The sequence below is a fragment of the Amaranthus tricolor genome, chromosome 6, assembly GCF_026212465.1.
Source record: "Amaranthus tricolor cultivar Red isolate AtriRed21 chromosome 6, ASM2621246v1, whole genome shotgun sequence".
NCBI classification, from domain to species: Eukaryota; Viridiplantae; Streptophyta; class Magnoliopsida; order Caryophyllales; family Amaranthaceae; genus Amaranthus; species Amaranthus tricolor.
This window is the reverse complement of record NC_080052.1, coordinates 25655701-25673660: the sequence shown is the minus strand read 5'-3', so window position 1 is coordinate 25673660 and position 17960 is coordinate 25655701. Positions and strand designations below refer to the sequence as shown.

Here is a 17960-nt window from a genome sequence, read left to right as displayed (position 1 = left end):
TTGATGTATTTTAAATTTTAAATCTATAAAAAAATCATATTTAAATTTCATAATCTTTATATAGAATATCTCACGCAATCACAAGTAGTCTTGAAAATGAAAACAAGAAATTGTGACATATTTCTTCTATATTACATGAAAATATAAAGCATTATTATGCATAAGAATCATAAATTAGCTTAATAATTAAGAGTACTATCTCTTACATCTTTATAATAAGAGCTCAACACTCATCAACAACAAAAAAAATTTATTTTTTCCACAACTACCTGAATTAAAAAAAAGCATAACTACTATTCCCCATCGCAATTGTCAAACCAGCTCGACCACGACCTTCCATTCCTCATTCATATTTTTTATAATATATTTTTTCCTATCACTTTTATTTTACATTATTTTTTATTTTAATTTAGAATAATTAGCGAATTACGGTTCAAAAAATACAGAATTCTGACCATTTTGGTGGTCGAAATTTTAAGTTAAATGATTAGAGTTTTGTGCTTTTGACTTGAATCTGTAAACTTTAATACTACTTTGGTGATTATAATTTGCAAAAAATAAACATTAACACTGTAATTCAAAAAAAAGCTAAATTTTATGGCTGTAATTCTTTTTAGTACATTTCAATCATTTTACTACTAATACAAAATGATATTCATATACTTGTATAAAATAACTATCAATCTCTATCAAATATATTTCTATAAAACTATATACTCCAACTCACCTTTTTATTCTTGGTCTACTCCTATCTGAAACGTTTCCCGCTCATAAATCTTCTAAATTATATATCTATATAGACAGTATTATAACTCAAAATTACCCAAATTTCAACATTTCTCCTCTAAACAAAAACAATCACTTGAAAAAATTTGACCCAAAAGAAGATCAATTCTTATTCCTTACCAATCATTCTCACAATTAGTCCTCCAAAATGATAAATTATTTAACCGAAATTTGGGTAAGTCTAAAATGGGCAAGTGCGTATTTAGCAACATTTATAGTACTACTAATCTTATTAGAGCAAATCACATACTTAAAGAAGAAAGCTAACATACCAGGTCCACCATTGGTGTTACCATTCTTCGGCAATGTCTTCTCCCTCGTTCGAAATCCGGCCAAGTTCTGGGACATCCAAGCAGACTACGCCAAATCTTCTCGTCTTGGAATATCAGCCAATTACATCATCGGAAAGTTCATGATCTTCACTTGGGATTCTGAAATGAGCCACAAAATCTTCGCTAATGTGAGCCCTGATGCGTTTCAGCTCATTGGTCATCCGTTTGGGAAGAAATTGTTTGGAGAACATAATATGATTTACTTGTATGGGCAAGAACATAAGGATCTTCGCCGTCGAATTGCGCCTAATTTTACGCCGAAAGCTTTGGCTACGTATTCGGATATTCAGCAGATTGTTATCCTTAAGCATTTGCGAAAATGGACTGATTTGAGCAGAAACGGGGCAGAAGCGTTCGGGATTCGCTTGCTTGCTAGAGAAATGAATCTAGAAACTTCTCAGAATGTTTTTGCTGGACCTTACCTTGATAAAGATGCTCGTGAACGATTCAAAATTGACTATAATTACTTCAATATTGGCGTTATCGCTCTTCCAATCGATCTTCCATTTTTCGCGTTCAGAAATGCGCGATTCGCTGTAGATCGACTAGTTAGGACGCTTTCGCAATGCGTCGAACAAAGCAAGTTGAAAATGATTGCAAATGAGGAACCAAAATGTTTAATCGATTACTGGATGCAAGACATGGTTCGAGAAGAAAGAGAATCAGGAACAGAGTTCCAAACTCCACCACCAAATTGTAGTAACCGTGAAATCGCCGCTCATGTATTCGACTTCCTCTTCGCCGCACAAGATGCGTCTACATCATCCTTACTATGGGCCGTCACGTTACTAGATTCCCACCGAGAAGTCCTCAAGAAAGTTAGAGAAGAAGTGGAATCAATCTGGAACCCAGAATCCAACACTCTAATCACACCAGAACAACTCGTATCCATGAAATACACCCTAGCGGTGGCGCGTGAGGTTGTAAGGTACCGCGCACCAGCCACACTAGTACCACACGTAGCGCGTGAGGATTTCCAAATCGTTGAAAACTACACCATTCCTAAAGGAACCCTAATTTTCCCTTCAGTGTATGAATCATCCTTTCAAGGGTTCAGTGACCCGCACCGATTCGACCCGGACCGATTCTACTCAGAAGAAAGAAGAGAAGAACAGGTTTACAAGAGGAATTTCTTGGTATTTGGTGCAGGTGGACATCAATGCGTAGGGCAAAGATACGCGCTGAATTTGCTGGTATTGTTCATCGCTATGTTTGCAAGCTTGGTTGAGTTTAAACGACATCGTAGTGATGGATGTGATGATTTGAATTTTTGTCCTACTATTTGCCCTAAAGATGATTGTGTGATTTCTGTTTCTAAACGGTTTGGTCAATTTCCTACTCTTGGTTTCTCTCTCCCTTGACCGATGTACGCCATGAATTGACGACATTACCCTTGTTTTTTTGTTTTACCACTTTATTGATTGTTATGGTCTAGAATCTAGATTCTAGAACATAATAAAGTCATTGCTTTCTAATTCATGTGCATTTGGAGTTAATATGGATGTGGAACGTGAAACAGCTATTATTGTCGAATATCGTCACACGATAAAACAACTTCAAAATAAAAAGTCTATATAATAAAATTTTTACTATTAGCTTATTTTTTTAATTTAGTATATGTTTTACGGTGAATTTGTTTTATATAAGAATGTGTAAACGTGAAAAGATTAGAAATGAGATTGTAAATGATGTGATGAATTTACCCAATTAGTTAAAATCAATATTAAGTAAAATGATGTTAAGGAAACTTAGATAAAATATCATCTTTGTTATGAATTGAGGAGTATATAACAAGGACGAGTAGAGTTGGAGATGGATTCTCATTACCGAATACCAAAAATAAGTCGTTTAAGAAAACTATTGAATATTCACTACTCCCCTTTGTTTCATATTTTGTTAATGTCGATAAAATTTTGATCAAATGTAACAAATAATATAAAACAAAGAATATTACTTATTTCTCGTGTTTATATATCACTACTTCAGCTCTATGGAGTTGAACCTCAGCTTTCATGGGGCAGTCAATGAGGTTGATTCCTCTCAAATGTAGATTGCCTCACCACCTTGCTGAATGATGATAAGATAGGGTGAGGGTGAGCTAGATAATAAACAATCAATATACCTAAAAATTACTTTAAAGTTATTAAAATATTAAATTTTCCAAACCAAAGGCATTTGATTATTTTCAAAAAAGTCTTCATAATACAAATTCATTCAATAATCTAAAGTTCATTCAGCTCAATATGTCAAAACTGAAAGATATCACCTATGAAGCAAAAACTGCACAATTTTTACACAAAATGTCATGTATTCATTAGACATTATACAAATATGATTAGTGTTACAAACATCATTCACGATGATGCGTTTTCGTAAACCTAGTTTTCTAACAAGGGGGAAACGAAAGATAAGAAGAGCGAAAGAAAAACTTACAATTTGTAAGCTATTATGCTCTAATACGAAAACGTTGTAGACGCTAAGCAATATTAGGACCCCTGTAAACAAGAAACGCGAAGGACGATATCAAGTATGCGCAAGCTAAGCTGAAGTAAGACCCACATAACCTGCAAGAACCGCGAAGATGGATGATATCAAGTATGCGCCTGAGAGAATGTATGGCTCTCTAATTCCACATAATTTGAGGTAGTGATGCAAAGGAGCTACTTCGAAAAAGTTGTGTGTTTTGCCCTTTAACCTCTCAGTGATCCTGAAATAAAGTAGCTGAGGAATAACAACCAGTCAGAGATCTTGCCACCAGCTCTTGAATGCTAGGATATCATATTTCTATGAAGTATTATACGGGAATAAGGCTTTCGCATTCTTGTATAAGAAAAGTTATTTTCGGAAAAATACATAACCATCGTATAATGAGAAGCTGAGATGACCAAAACATGTGAAATTCATGAGAAACGACAATTACGAATCAATAACACAGACAAGTATACAAGACAAACAAAGATTACTCATCACCCTTAACCTCAGCATCCAATATGTTTAGCACAGTGACAGTTTAGTGCACACCCATTCAACAGATTATCTTCTTTCTATTCTTCCATTGCTATTTAGACAAAAAATTGTACCAGAAAGAAGATCATGTTTAGGAATTACTTGATGATGTTTCAAATCAGATTGAGGTAGAAAATTCTTATTCAGAATTTTCCAAGTCCTAATATTACCAAGTGGAACAACATTGACTGATTATTTAAAAGCAATTCCAAAATCATATGAAAGTTAGACTTTCATTATGACATCATATGCAAGTCATACTTTCTTGGCTAGTGTTTTCATGTAAAAAGAATAGTCAGTAAAATTTGGCTTCAGAATAATGACTGCAAAGTGCAAACAATATATGTGAAGAAAATTTAATAACCATGAACGTTAAACAATTGTCATGCAAGTACATCAAAAAATAATAGTTTCATCAATATAGATACCTGAAATATCCCAGCAATCACTTCTATAACCATAATTCCTGATGCGATAAAAAGTGGAATGAACATGCCACTACATGAAGCCATTGCAGCAAGGGCTCCACCCAACGCCAACGAACCAGTGTTACCCATAGCTACAGATGATTTATAGCGGTTGTGCAGGAGAAAACCAACACAAGCACCTGCCATCGACGTTCCAAAAACGGAAACATCTACTTACAAGTAAAAGTTCAGGATAAGAATTAATAATGTGCTATAGTATCACATGCAGCTAGTTAGTTTATGTATCAACGGGTCCAAAGCTTTCACGAAGGAAAAACAGACAGCAACTCAGGATGGTTAGTTAATGATAAGGGACAAGCTCAGACTGTAATGAATGGCTTAGGAGGGGTAACATAGGAATTACCAAACAAATTGTTATAAGTAGTTAGTTTAAGGAATAATAAAGTATCATAAATAGGAAAGGTAGGAAATAAGGATTCATTCATTTATAATAGATTTGTAATGAGTTCTTGACTCATATTGTAGAGCCACAAGCCTCTCAAAAGTATGTACTATCATTGTAATCTTTCTAGGTTACAATTCATCATACGATTTACATTACATTCATTTACACATTCATTCATCAACATTCTTGGTTATACATTCAAGTTCATCAGTTCACACACATTTTTCTATCATTGTTTATGTACTTCACTATTAATTCTGCCAATTAGTTATTCTAAACCATCCATGGCTATGACAGTTCATTACACAGCTCGTATAAAGTAGACATATCATGGACTTGGCAGAAAAATAGAGGTAAGTTTCAGGGTTCTGGATAGAGCCATCAGTGTTAAGCGAGGAACAAAAGAGTAAAAATATTACTCCCTCCTATCCTAATCATATGTGCCATTTGGTTTTGCACATTTTCCGATACACTTTCAATCCTAAATATCTCTTATTGTGCTTCGTTAACAAATATAAAACTTTAATGTTAATATAATTTACATTGAAATGAATCATACAAGATACCACTAGACTGTTTTTTAATTTATAGATTGAGAATAAAATACAAACTAGAGTGATTTGTGAATAGTGCCAAAAAGCAAATGGGATATTTGATCTAAATAGGAGGGAATATCAAAGATTCAAAGCTTTACACCTAAATAGTTCCTTGAACATGGTGAAATAACTAAACTTAACCCCTAATGAGATGAGAAAAACAGCAACAAGCCAACAAAGACAAAGCCTTAATCCCATTTATGGAGTAGACTACATGATCGATACAAAAGAATATACTTTATTCAATCCTATGTAGCACTAAACTACATTCTACAACTACAAAAACCAATTCTCACGATAATCCACATATATTCTCTTCCTCTATTTCCACCTCTCATCATCACATATGCTCATGCAAATACCAATTTTTCATGTCATTCTTCATTCACATTATCCTCGTCTTCTTCAGTATATCTCTTCCTTCTTTAAGCACTCCAAATTTTCAATCTTCCACTTTTATTTTAGTCTTTTTTACACACGAGCAAACCAAAATGAACGTTTTGTTCCATTTTTTTGTCAAGATTTGTGATTCCAACACTCTTTGTTATGTCTTTATTTTGAATTCTATCTTTTGTATTATGTGTACTCATTCTTCTTAACATACGCATTTCGTGTACCCACATCTTCCTACAATAATCTATTATCAAAACCCAACATTCTAATCCATGTATTAGTTTTGGTCTAAGGACAATGTGGTAGAATTTTTCCTTAAATTTTAGGACACACCTTGGTTGAATAGTATTCCGATAGCAACTCTGTATTTGAGCCACAAATCCTTGGTCTACATCTGGATCAATAATTCGTGAAAATTTGAGTCAAGGTTTTCGAAACACTCACTTATTAAGAGTACCTTTCTATCTAACTTTATAACAACTCTGCTAAGATCCTTCATGCCAAAAAGTAATTTCATTTATTATGTCTATTTGGACTTAGTTTAAACTTTTTGATTCTAACATGTACCTTTACATCTATAGCACAATGTTAACCCTATCTCTAATTTCATCAACTGATACAATATCATACATACAGTATGCATCATAAAACTTCCCCTGGATAGGTCTCGTTATTTCATCTAGGAACGCCTTAAACAGAAAAAACTTAAACCAAAACCTTAATGTATACCAAGTTACCAACCATGATTGGAAATATTCAAGTTGCGGTTTGGACCTCCCTATACACATCTTTCATGATATTGTATATATACATCACATATCTTTCTTTCCCATGAACTTTGATCAATGGAGAAACATTAATGTGGAAAGGCACTAAGCCAAGATGAAACTCTGAGCATGTTGTTGACTACAAGCAAGATGAAACTCTTGGAAATTACCTAAGCCAATTAACCTTGAGGCTTTTTGACCACCATAGAAAAGCAAAGTGTAAGGAAAGTATAGACAACATCAAATACATCTATAACTAAAACTCTTGTTAGAGTATTTACAATGCCCACATTTGACGGATTTTGTGCTGGCAGCATGAATCCTACATCCCAAGTACGCAGAAAATTTAATGCGATATACACCAGTCTTTCAAACATTCTTATCGATAAGAAGGTCCCTAAAAAAAGAAGTGCCACAAATATAGGAACAAGATAGTTGTCCCAACCAAGCCTTGAAGAAATTTGAAGCCCTCTTCTATTGAGAAGGGCTGCCTCAATGCAAGAATATAAGCTTCAGCCATTATATAAACTTTAGAATACTAGCAAACTTCTTACCAACTGGAAAGGACATAACTATCAACAACTACAAAAGCACACGTCTTATGAACTGTTGGTTGCAACATACCTAAAAAGCAGAAATGTTATAGTGAGGCATTAACCTATTCCACCAAAAAAAACATGGTAGTCGTGCATATGCATAAGCAGAAAAATCATGAATTTCATGGATTTAATTGCAAGACATATACACCCTCAAATTGCTAGTGCGTATGAACAAGGAATAACATGAGGTTACATCATGTATCAACATTAGCATCATAAAAGTTTCTTTTTTTACTTGTTCTTTTTTCTTTATACAAATTGGGAGCATGGGATAGAGAACATTATCATAAATATTCAGCCAAATATTTCAAAAGTAAATTGACAACAAGAGAATTCAAGGAAGTTAAAAGCACAGAGAAAAAGGCAATGATTTACAAATTAAGACTGATTATACGGAACTAAATGGCATGATAGTCCTTAACTTCTTATTGATGGAACAGACATTCGATGACGAAAAGCATAACTTTGTTCTCTTGGCAGGTTCTTTTAATTAGTAAGTATGCCTACTCACCTGAACAAATTGGAAGAACTGCCACCGACATTGCAACAAATGCCAATGCTGAGGTACCTCCAGCAAATCCATCCATCCCATCGATTGATTTATAACCTTTGGCCATAAAAACAAAAGTAAATACAATCAACAAAAGATAGTATCCTCTCAGATTCACAACGCCAACAGGTGCAGGCACTGGGATCACCATTTTCCTGCAACGAAAATGAAATATAAGAAATTAGATGAGATCTTTCGCATTATCACAATATCTTTTGAAAAAATTATATTTCCAAGATCACATATGAACTTTTCAATAAATGGATGATTAAAAGCATAAAATTTACAATAAAGATCTTGCAACTAACATCTAGATCAACAAAACAACCAAAGCATTACTTATATGCTGGATTAAGAGAAACTGTTTAACATCAAAAACTCACGTCTCACATGCACGCCCCTCCACAAGAGCAATAATATGATTGTGTCCTTAACATGCTCCTAGCACTTGCACGAGAACGATATGTGAGTCTTCTAAAAAAATCAGAAAGATAATACATACAACAGGTTCTAAATAGTCTACGCTTTACAAACTTGTGCAGCACAAAAATATTGAGAAACTACTACATGCGCCATTACATGCTTCCAAGCTCTTAATTGTACCTAATAGTTTATAAAAGCTAAATGAAAATAAAGTTTAATTGATCCCTGATGTCCAAAAATATGCTTACTTTTACTATGAAAAGCTTGCTGTAGTTGGACTAATTTCAACAGTGTGATCTTGGGACAAATCTTGTACCACAAACAACAAAGTTCATAAATTGAAATTAACAATAACAATCCTTTTGCAACACGGGAGATTCCCAACTCCCAAGTGCTTACGCATAAAATGAACACCGAGTCAACAAATTTTATTTGGTAACTAGGTTTAGGAGATGTGCCATAAAACTTATGTCGAACGAGCAACCAAAAAAATGGATTGTAACAAAAGGTACATATAACTTTTACAAATTTGCGAAATGATCCGAGAAACTACATCAACCTCCAAATCTTTTACCAGAACAATAAAACTTGAGTCTCATCAGTTAAAATGCTAAATATTGATCAGATTAGAAAAAGAAAGTATACATGCCATAAGGTGATGATACATTTTTGGTGTAAAGCTGAAATGAAAACCATGCTGCAACAGCTACCTGTCAAAGAAAACAGTGTAAGCAACAGAAATATGCAGTATCATCAAGCTAAACAAGAAGCCACAGATAATTGTCCAATCACAGGCATCTAAGTCTTCACCTCCAACAAAAGCTTTGTCTCTTTTGATAATCCAAAACTGTGAGGCTTCATGAGTCCAATTGCATCATCAAGAAGGCCAACCAATGCATATGCCAGAGTCACTAGTAAAATACTGGAAAACTCTGCTGAAGAACCACCCATAACTTTAGCAACAGCAATCCCGATGGGTATGAAGAACACTCCACCGATTGTAGGTGTTCCTTTTTCGGAGTAATACATGTAAGGCCATTTCCTTCTAAATTTCTGGCGAGTATTAAATCTTTTAAGTATTGGAACAGATATGTAGCCAGCACATGCTACTAAGAATGCAGAGGCTAAAAAGGGTGAGATAAAGTAAAAAGCATCAAAGGGCTGTCTAACAATACGCCAAGCACACCAGTCTATAAATGCAATACATGTTGTCAAGAAGGCAATCAGTACCACATTGCAAACAAATCCATGTGTAATCCTGCATTCACAAAAGATAGATCTATCAACAAAAAATGAGCAAGTTCAAGCCACAAATATCATCAATATAAGCCTCCACCTCCCGCAAAGAAAAACAAAAATATCAATTCAATTGGCTTCCTTGTAGTCCTAGAAAAATGAGCAGCTAATTGCTAACTGATGAGGATAATGATCTCACATCTCCCAGAAAGAAATTGTGTATGTCCACCAAAGTTCACTAAATTATAACATCGAGTTGTAAAATAGAAGCAGTTTTTCTAATCTGAACTTGTGAACTGATGGCTCCGACCCAACAATTGCGGGATCACTCTTAATTGTCAACAAATTTTTAAAGTGAAAATCATCATGTAAAGGGGAAAGCAAACGATTTTTTAAATTAATCGACAGTCTTTTAAGGAAGACTTTCAATTTAAACCATTGCATTTCTGTCATTCCTATACAATGGCTACCATTGGGACTTGGATTAGGGGCGCTTTGATGACATGTAAAAAAGGGCCATGAATTCATCATTGACTAAATGCAATTGGCAATTAATTGACATGTTCACATAAAAAACCATCACTCATCATTCAAGGTAATTTATTTTCTGGACTCCTTTCTTTTATTTTCAACACTTACGATATGGTAAGTTTTTTAGAACGTATGGAATTGAAATTTATTTTTTACTCTTTTAATCAACTTGTAGTTTTTATAGAGCAACAGGCTGTCCGTGTAATTCACTTCCATGTCTTATTGGTCTTTCCTTGTGCTATCTGTTGAGTGTTTGATGTTTCTGATGCTATATGAAAGTTTATATATCATATATATATATATATATATACACACACTATTTTTCCTAGGGAGCCAAAATTTTAGGAACAGCCTATCACTAAGCTTCAGCCAGTTACTAGAAATAGTCTCTCAACAAAGCAACTGTCAGAGAACAGAATTCTGTAGCCTTATCATGATCCGATGAAAAATAAAATTATCTATCTTTATAAAAATTTTCATCATGCCTCTAATATAATTGCTTCTAAAAATTGGCAGCTGCTTTCAGAAAATTTGTTTAAATACACTTGTTATATATGTTTTTTACAACAAAGCATTTTGAAGTGAAATATCCAATGGGAAATTCATTTTTCAGGCTATTGACCTCTCCTTACCCCCACTGCTCCCTTTCTCCTAACATGAGTCATGGCTTTCAGTCTCATCCCTCTCTCTTATATTTTCACTTTACTCCCTCCTTTTTGATTTCTCGACCGTATACAGACCCACCACAACATAACCCCACCTCCTACCTGTATTCCCAAAGCCACTAACAAGTGCTATTTTACTCTCTCTACATGAACTAAAACACCACCACACGAAGCATGCTGTATTTTTACTGTTGTATTACAAGCTCAGGTTACATAGGTCGAACGAAAACAACCTCCTATAAGGGTAAAGTGCAAACATTCAACCCCTTAAACTTACATAGGTAGAAGTCCCTTGATGGGATTGAAATAATTAAGAAAAGGAGCAGAGAGCATGAAAAGAAAAAGAGATATGACCATTAAAAGTCACATTAAGGGGAGAAAGCGAGAACCTTTTGAGAAATAATTAATTAACACTTTAAAATAATTTTAATCAGGTGCCCACTTTCAATAATAAATATCTATCTTTCCATATGCATTCTCCAAAGCAAGCCACGTTTAGTCCTATTCAATCTTAAGTTTCAAATATAAAATGATTGTATCGTGCATTATGAAGGTTAGAAGATACGGCAAGCTAACTATAGGCTGAGATAATCGCAAAGCTATTCACGTTGACTACGAAAGTCATTTCACAACTGTTAACGTGCTTGTGACTGAAACTACACTTCAACACTATGGTTTCAAATAACTCATTATTAACCGTAAACCATTTCTACTACTAAGCTCATGTTTCAGATAACTCATTGGCCATTATAAATCTAGATAATTTGATATTATAACCTCATTTCAATTGATCCAAGACTTGACATTTTCGGACAAACTCAGGAATTATTATTGGATGCATATTACTTGAATTCATTATAGAAGTAACCTCCAAAAGTTGAGGTTAAATAAAAGTAATTTGGAAGATCGGGATTTATCTAAGATGGGAAAATTTTCAAAATATTTTCTAGTTTTCCTCAATTCTTTGACTAAACTTTTTGTCTAAACTAAGTTCATCAATAATTCATTGGAACATTTACCAACTAAAGCTCCCTGCATAGATCCATGAAAGCGGTATAATCCAATCAAACACATCCCCCACAACACCAGCAAACACCCCAAAAGAGTAGCTGTGATCCCTTGCCTTTCGTTCCAACCATCGTGCTCCCATCAATGTCAGAGACAATCGTAGAACGAATTAATATGCCACATCAGACAAGCCTCAGGGTTCTTTTCATGACCAAGCTTTATCTTTATTTTTTCTATCGTCCAAGTTAGTTTTATAGTGCAACTCGAATGTACCAGAAGCCATAGCTAAGGAGACCAAAGATTAAGTGGAAAATATAGGCCATTCTTTGTTAAGAATCACTGGAGGTTCTATCTTTATTTTCTTTAATCATTTATTCACTTGCAGCATTAAAAGGGTGTATTATGTTAGATGTCCAATGACAGTTGTCTCGTTACCTGTTTTTCTTATGCATTCTCCCGAGCAAGGCAAGCCTGGAGGCTGTAGCCATTAAAGCATCTTCCGCAGTTACAAACTGTTTTTTTATTTTTGGCATATCTACATCATTCATGGATGTCACCAGAATCTCACCGTCGCTATCTTCTCCATCACTTGAGAAAAACATGTAGTCACTAGGCCCTTCATTGTTTCCCCAGTCACCAAATGAAGATATGCCCAGAGAACCCTAGAAAAAAAACTCAATTTAATCAATGGAACACGGAATTCTCAACAAAAAAGCTATGTTAAAATCATGAGGTCACACTAGCACCACTTCTCACTTCTCAGACAGCAACCAAAAGAAAGGGAATCATTGAATACCTCATCCATGGACTTAGTTTGAACCAACTCATGCTTCAAATAGTGTCCTTGCTTCCAAATCTTAGTAGGCCGCATCTGTTAATTGGCAAAAGGAACTAATTTTATTCATAAGCTTGATTGATGATTCCCATGATTGCTATGCTGCTCGTGAAAGAATGATGCGTCAACTTAATCAATTCAAATTTCAAAGCCTTGTGATCAAAAACTAACTCCTAATGATTTAGAGTTTCTCTTTCTTTTGATTTCTAAACAAGACAGATGCACCTTGCCAAACTAATGAGACACATTCAGCTTAAGCAATCAAAGCTCAATGACTTAACTCCAAGAGGACCAAGACAAAAATTTAACAATTTTGTGCTAAGCTATGATACGAATCTAACATATCTATGCTACAAATATCATAAGCAATGCTCTCGCAAGACTATCATTTCAGAATTTACCATGATGATACAACAGGAATATTTCTAATGCATCAAAGACAGAATCAAAGTTGAACAATGGGCATATTTATGTGGCAAATAACATCTATTATTCTCTATAAACATATATTAAGTAATTAAAGCAAATAATCCTGCATGTAGAATTGTGTCGTGCTCAATAACCTAGAACAATCTTGAAACCAATAACATTCTATTACTCTAATGTTATTAAGTAACTCACTTAGGTTGGATTTGAGAAGCCGGATGTACAAAACCTTACCATTGTAAAAAAAAAAAAGAAAATTGTTTCCGATTGAACCTTGAACTATTTTGAGACCAATAAACAATCTTATGGGCAAGTTCTGCAAATGACGTTTATTTGGTATGTTACCGTATTCATCGTAGTGCAAAATATCATGTGCATCACCACATCATAACGGTTTTTGAGTTAACGCGTCCACAATATAGGTCGAGATAATAGTGAAACCATCTGTATTCACCACAAAAGTCATTTCACAGCCTTTTTCCTGTGACCATGGCCGCATCCAAGATTTTGCACTGAAGTATATGCTAGAGTTATTAGTTTCCCAAGTCAGACAAAAAGGTAGTTGAAAAACCAAAACTGAGCAAGAGCTGCCTAATCGAGAAAGGTCAATCAAAGCAATTTACCAAGTTGGTTGAACAATTAGATTTGTTAATCTTCTTATTCATAGTATCAGAATTTTACAGACTTTAGGAAAACATGTTAGTTTAAGTAAAGACGCAAATGAGACGATTCTCAATCTCAATCAACTATAACTCGTTTATTCATACTTGATTAACTCCAAAACTATATAATTATATTAGGGATGTTTGGAAAAATAGTTTATTGGGTATTTTGGCACAAATACTTGGTTGAAACAAATTGTTGTTACAAATCAATGTGTTCAAAGTCAGCGTCAGAGCTAGTCAAAGGCAAATTATGCACTCTAATCGGCTACTAAACACCCCCTTAGATGTAAACTACTATAAATTGGACATCCAGACATCTGGTTACAATTGTGGTTGAGATCGAATCGTTGAACACAGTTACTACAGAATATTTGCACTATCCCAGTTGCAATTAAATGACCATTTGCAATCAAACTGCGCATTTAATTTTGACCCTTAAAATCAGCTTTCATTATTATCATCCTAAACACCGATCAAATTTGCTCTATATTATCACTCACTGAAGTATCTCAATCAAATCGCATTTACGCATAAAGTTCAATAGTAAAAGATACAAAAATCAACAAAGAATACGTCATCAGAACCTACTATAAACATCAAACGAAGAAGAAATTAGCATGCAATCAAAGTAAATGATGATAGTCGACTGTTCATACGTACCTGACGGAAACGGAAATGCAAAGGAGAAAATAATAGAGTTCTAGAAAATCTTCCAGAATTCCGAGATCGAAAACAGCTTAGATCATGAAGAAATCGATTGTAAGAAGATGATGATGATGATGTTGATGATGATGAAATGACTACCATTGTAAATGGCGTTGCAAGATAATTGCAAAGAAGAGAAGCATAAGCGAGGAAAAGGGCGAAGATCCGATTTGAAGATCAAAATTGAGCGGGTATTTCCATGGAGAGTTGAAAAGGAGAGGAACGAAGAAATATTGATGGGAATGACGGTTGCTTGAAAGTTGAAATTAGATGAAAGTGACAGGGAAACAAGAAAGACAAAAACAGAGGTACATTTTTCAAGGGCCTGTTTGGCCAGACACACTGCACACTAAAAAGAATGTGTAATCCTCAAATTTGTAAATTATTATAAAAAGATAAAATAAAATAATAAAAAAAATAGCTTATTTCGTATGAGACTATCTCACCATAACACGAGTTCATATAATTTTTGATTTCTTTAATTGATTATTTTAAGATCATAAGTAATCGTTTTAAGATTATAAGTAATAATTTTAAGACCATAAAAAGTAATTATATTAAAATTATAAGTGATCACTTTAACGTTATAAGTGATTATTTTTAGACAAAAAATATATACTGGGCCAGCCTTATAACATTTGAGAAATTATATTTTAGAATTTTAGAATTAAAGATAAACATTAAGAATGAAAAATTATTTTTTTGGGTTGAGTTGAATAAATTAATTTTGGCTAAGATAATAAGTAAACATTAGGCCTAAAAATAGGAAACATTTTATAAGCACAAATTCTTAAATGAGACGGTCTCACGGTGAGACGTGCCTTATACTTGAGTTAATTGTTATGAGCTCCTTGTTTTGAAGTTATCTCACCGTGAGACGGACTCATATAAGACGGACTGTATTATAAGATATTTCCCTTCACTTTATTTTATTTTCTTAATTTTATTCCTTCTACCCTAGAAATAAATATGTGTTTTGTCTCCTTCCCATTTCCCTAAACCTATATTGATGCGAAAAATTGAAATTAGTAAGCTAATTTATCAAAAAAATGCACAAAATAAGTTAAGTTTCAAATTATTTTAAAAAATAAGCGTGTAATTCCCAAAATTTATGGTTTTGGGTTGTTCACAGTTACTAAATGTGAACAGGTGGAAAAAGCAAAGGAGTTGTTCGTACACCAGCAACTCCCTTCTTTCCCATTTTTCTCAAATTCAAAATCCTAACTTAAACAACTCGACATTTCCCTTATAAAAATCACTATTAGACTAGTTTCAATCCATCAATTCTTACATTTTTCTTTCAATTTGGCACTTCAAATTTAGTCTGGGATACTCTAGCTTGCATAAAGGTAAACTTTTATGCATTTTTTTGAGTATATATATATATATATATATATATATATATATATATATATATATATATATATATATATATATATATATATATATATATATATATATATATATATATATCATTTTTTAGGGTTTTAATGAAGTTTGGTTATTTTCTCAAATGTAGGTTACTTGTTCTAAAATCAACACTCTTCTTAATCATTCATAACTGTTCAAGGTAATGTTTAATTGTTTTTATAACTTTATGTTGTTGTTTTTTGAAGTATTTTTGTTTGATAAAAGTTGTCTTGTTTGCTGATAAAACAAACAACCAAGTTCAGCTCCTATATTTAACATTTGCATTTAAATGATTAAGTTGTCGAGTACATAATATAATATTACAATAACTAAATATTAATTGCAGGCACAAGGTGCGGCAGCCGTGATGAAGTATAGCCACGAGGAGCCGGTGAGGGAGATTGCGCAAGGCATGCTAGTCGGCACGCAGTTCCAGCACTTCACACCGGAAGTCGCTGCGGAGTCATCACCGGCTACCGTCGATGTGCACGTCTCATCTCCTGCTTATGACTTTCATTTGGAAAAGATGGACCTTTCATATCCCGGTGACGTTGCGGGGACCTCGCAGGTTGGGCCATCTTCCCTCCTCTACCAGAGCGACACATGAATGCCTCTTACTACCGTAGGAGGCGTAGGAGACCGACTCAATTGGATAGAATAGATGATGGCGATGAATGTTAGTGTTATGTTTTTGTGTATTTGGATTGAATATATATATATATATATATATATATATATATATATATATATATATATATATATATATATATATATATATATATATTTATTTATTTATTTATTTATTTTGTTGTATATTTCAAACATATGCATATAAAGTTGCATATATATGTTTATTTAATTTATCATAATCTCCAAACTTTGACTTACGAATATTCGGACTTTTGCCGATGAGTCATCCCGCCAGAAACATACATTGACTTGTTATAATTTATGATGATGCCTCTATTGCACGCTTATTTTTGAAAATAAGTTGAAATTTATTGTATTTTGTGTATTTTTTTGATAAATTGCTTACTGATTTTCAATTTTTCTACTGCTGCAGAATACTAAACACCAACACATTAATTCTTCAACAAGAATTCATCTATTGCTCTAAAGTCTAAACCCTCTCGGTTCAACACGTCTAATCATCAAGACACAAACCACATTTTGTCCACTTTCTGAAAATTCAGCAAGGAAATCGACAACACCATCAATGGTGGTCTCTTCCTTACAATTGTACACCTTCTTCCCTCTAATTTTTCTAGTTCTTTCCGGAAATACGCATCGATGCAAGAACCTTTTTTTTGAGGAACTTCACAGCCGGTACAGTAGCCTTTTCGAAAGATTTCGAAGAAACCTTCATCAACCCACAAGTAGTAATTAGCCCAACAGCAGGTTTTGGTTGACCCAACCAATTCGAAAACCAGCCATTACCTACATTTTATTGCTCGAGAATCTGCCATTGTTTTGGGATTATTTTGGTATTACTTTCCTTATTTCTTTTGCAAATCCTAGATTACTCTACTCTTCGTTCTTCTATTATTTTATTTTTCATTTTCATTTCTTTACCATTAAAGAATCATTTCAACCATGAGAATCAATTAGTGGATTTCATGATTTTGTTATATATACTTGTTTTAACTAGAGTAGATGAACCTTTTAATTTGTGATATTGAATTGGTAGATCTTGAGATTAAAGAAGTGTGGGAAATGTGTTATTGGTAAATCTTTTAAAGAACGCGAATGTTGGATTCATAAAGTCTTTATTTCGTATTTGATAAGATTAGTAGAGCATGTACAATTACTATGAATTAATGGTTAATGAATGAATGTTGGAGAAAGTTTGTTGAATCTTGAAGACTAGTATAAAAAAATTATGAAGATTAAGAAAATTGGTGGAAGTGTTTCTAATGGTAGGTTATATATGAGTTTAAACTCTTGTGTGAAGTAGGAGATTCTTTCGAAAATCATTGATTATGAAATAAGGGCCTCGGTTAAACTATTGTCTTAGGAGGAGATGTAATAAGTTATATGCTAGTTTAGTTGCATCGAACACACGCTTGTGACGTTATGTTATTGTCATGCTTTAGGATACGACTACGTCGATAAACCCTTCTAATCAACTGCGGTGAATCAGTCTTGACTCTGAAG

General features: G+C 33.7%; 2 protein-coding genes across 5 annotated transcripts; one reads left to right on the top strand and one right to left on the bottom strand.

The window, feature by feature from the left end:
* Positions 1 to 577: 577 nt before the first annotated feature.
* LOC130814489 (cytochrome P450 710A1-like) lies at positions 578 to 2752 on the top strand. The gene has a single exon (XM_057680572.1). It carries the CDS (start codon positions 935 to 937, stop codon positions 2477 to 2479), a length of 1545 nt encoding a protein of 514 aa, XP_057536555.1. The 5' UTR covers positions 578 to 934; the 3' UTR covers positions 2480 to 2752.
* Positions 2753 to 3078: 326 nt separating this feature from the next.
* Positions 3079 to 14692, bottom strand: LOC130814488 (phospho-N-acetylmuramoyl-pentapeptide-transferase homolog). 4 transcript variants are annotated; one of them, XR_009042425.1, is made up of 9 exons: positions 14352 to 14691; positions 12562 to 12636; positions 12201 to 12427; positions 9136 to 9583; positions 8971 to 9035; positions 7864 to 8057; positions 4553 to 4761; positions 3552 to 3839; positions 3079 to 3185 (listed from the first exon to the last, which is right to left on the bottom strand). XR_009042425.1 is itself a non-coding variant. In XM_057680569.1 (8 exons), exons 1-8 carry the CDS (start codon positions 14496 to 14498, stop codon positions 3657 to 3659), a joined length of 1548 nt encoding a protein of 515 aa, XP_057536552.1. In that variant the 5' UTR covers positions 14499 to 14691; the 3' UTR covers positions 3363 to 3656. The 4 variants fall into 4 exon arrangements, 3 of the variants coding, with proteins under 3 accessions (XP_057536552.1, XP_057536553.1, XP_057536554.1); XM_057680569.1 differs by lacking the exon at positions 3079 to 3185 and having other exon boundaries at positions 3363 to 3839; XM_057680570.1 differs by lacking the exon at positions 3079 to 3185 and having other exon boundaries at positions 3388 to 3839; positions 12562 to 12702; positions 14352 to 14486.
* Between the last annotated feature and the right edge of the window lie 3268 nt (positions 14693 to 17960).

Excerpts from the sequence above, each read along its gene's own strand:
- LOC130814489 (XM_057680572.1), top strand. The coding sequence starts at position 935 with ATGATAAATTATTTAACCGAAATTTGGGTAAGTCTAAAATGGGCAAGT.
- LOC130814488 (XM_057680569.1), bottom strand. The coding sequence starts at position 14,498 with ATGGTAGTCATTTCATCATCATCAACATCATCATCATCATCTTCTTAC. Across the intron at positions 9,036-9,135 it reads AGACAAAGCTTTTGTTGGAG|GTAGCTGTTGCAGCATGGTT; the intron begins GTGAAGACTTAG and ends TTTCTTTGACAG. Across the intron at positions 8,058-8,970 it reads GTATCATCACCTTATGGCAT|GAAAATGGTGATCCCAGTGC; the intron begins GTATACTTTCTT and ends TTTTCGTTGCAG.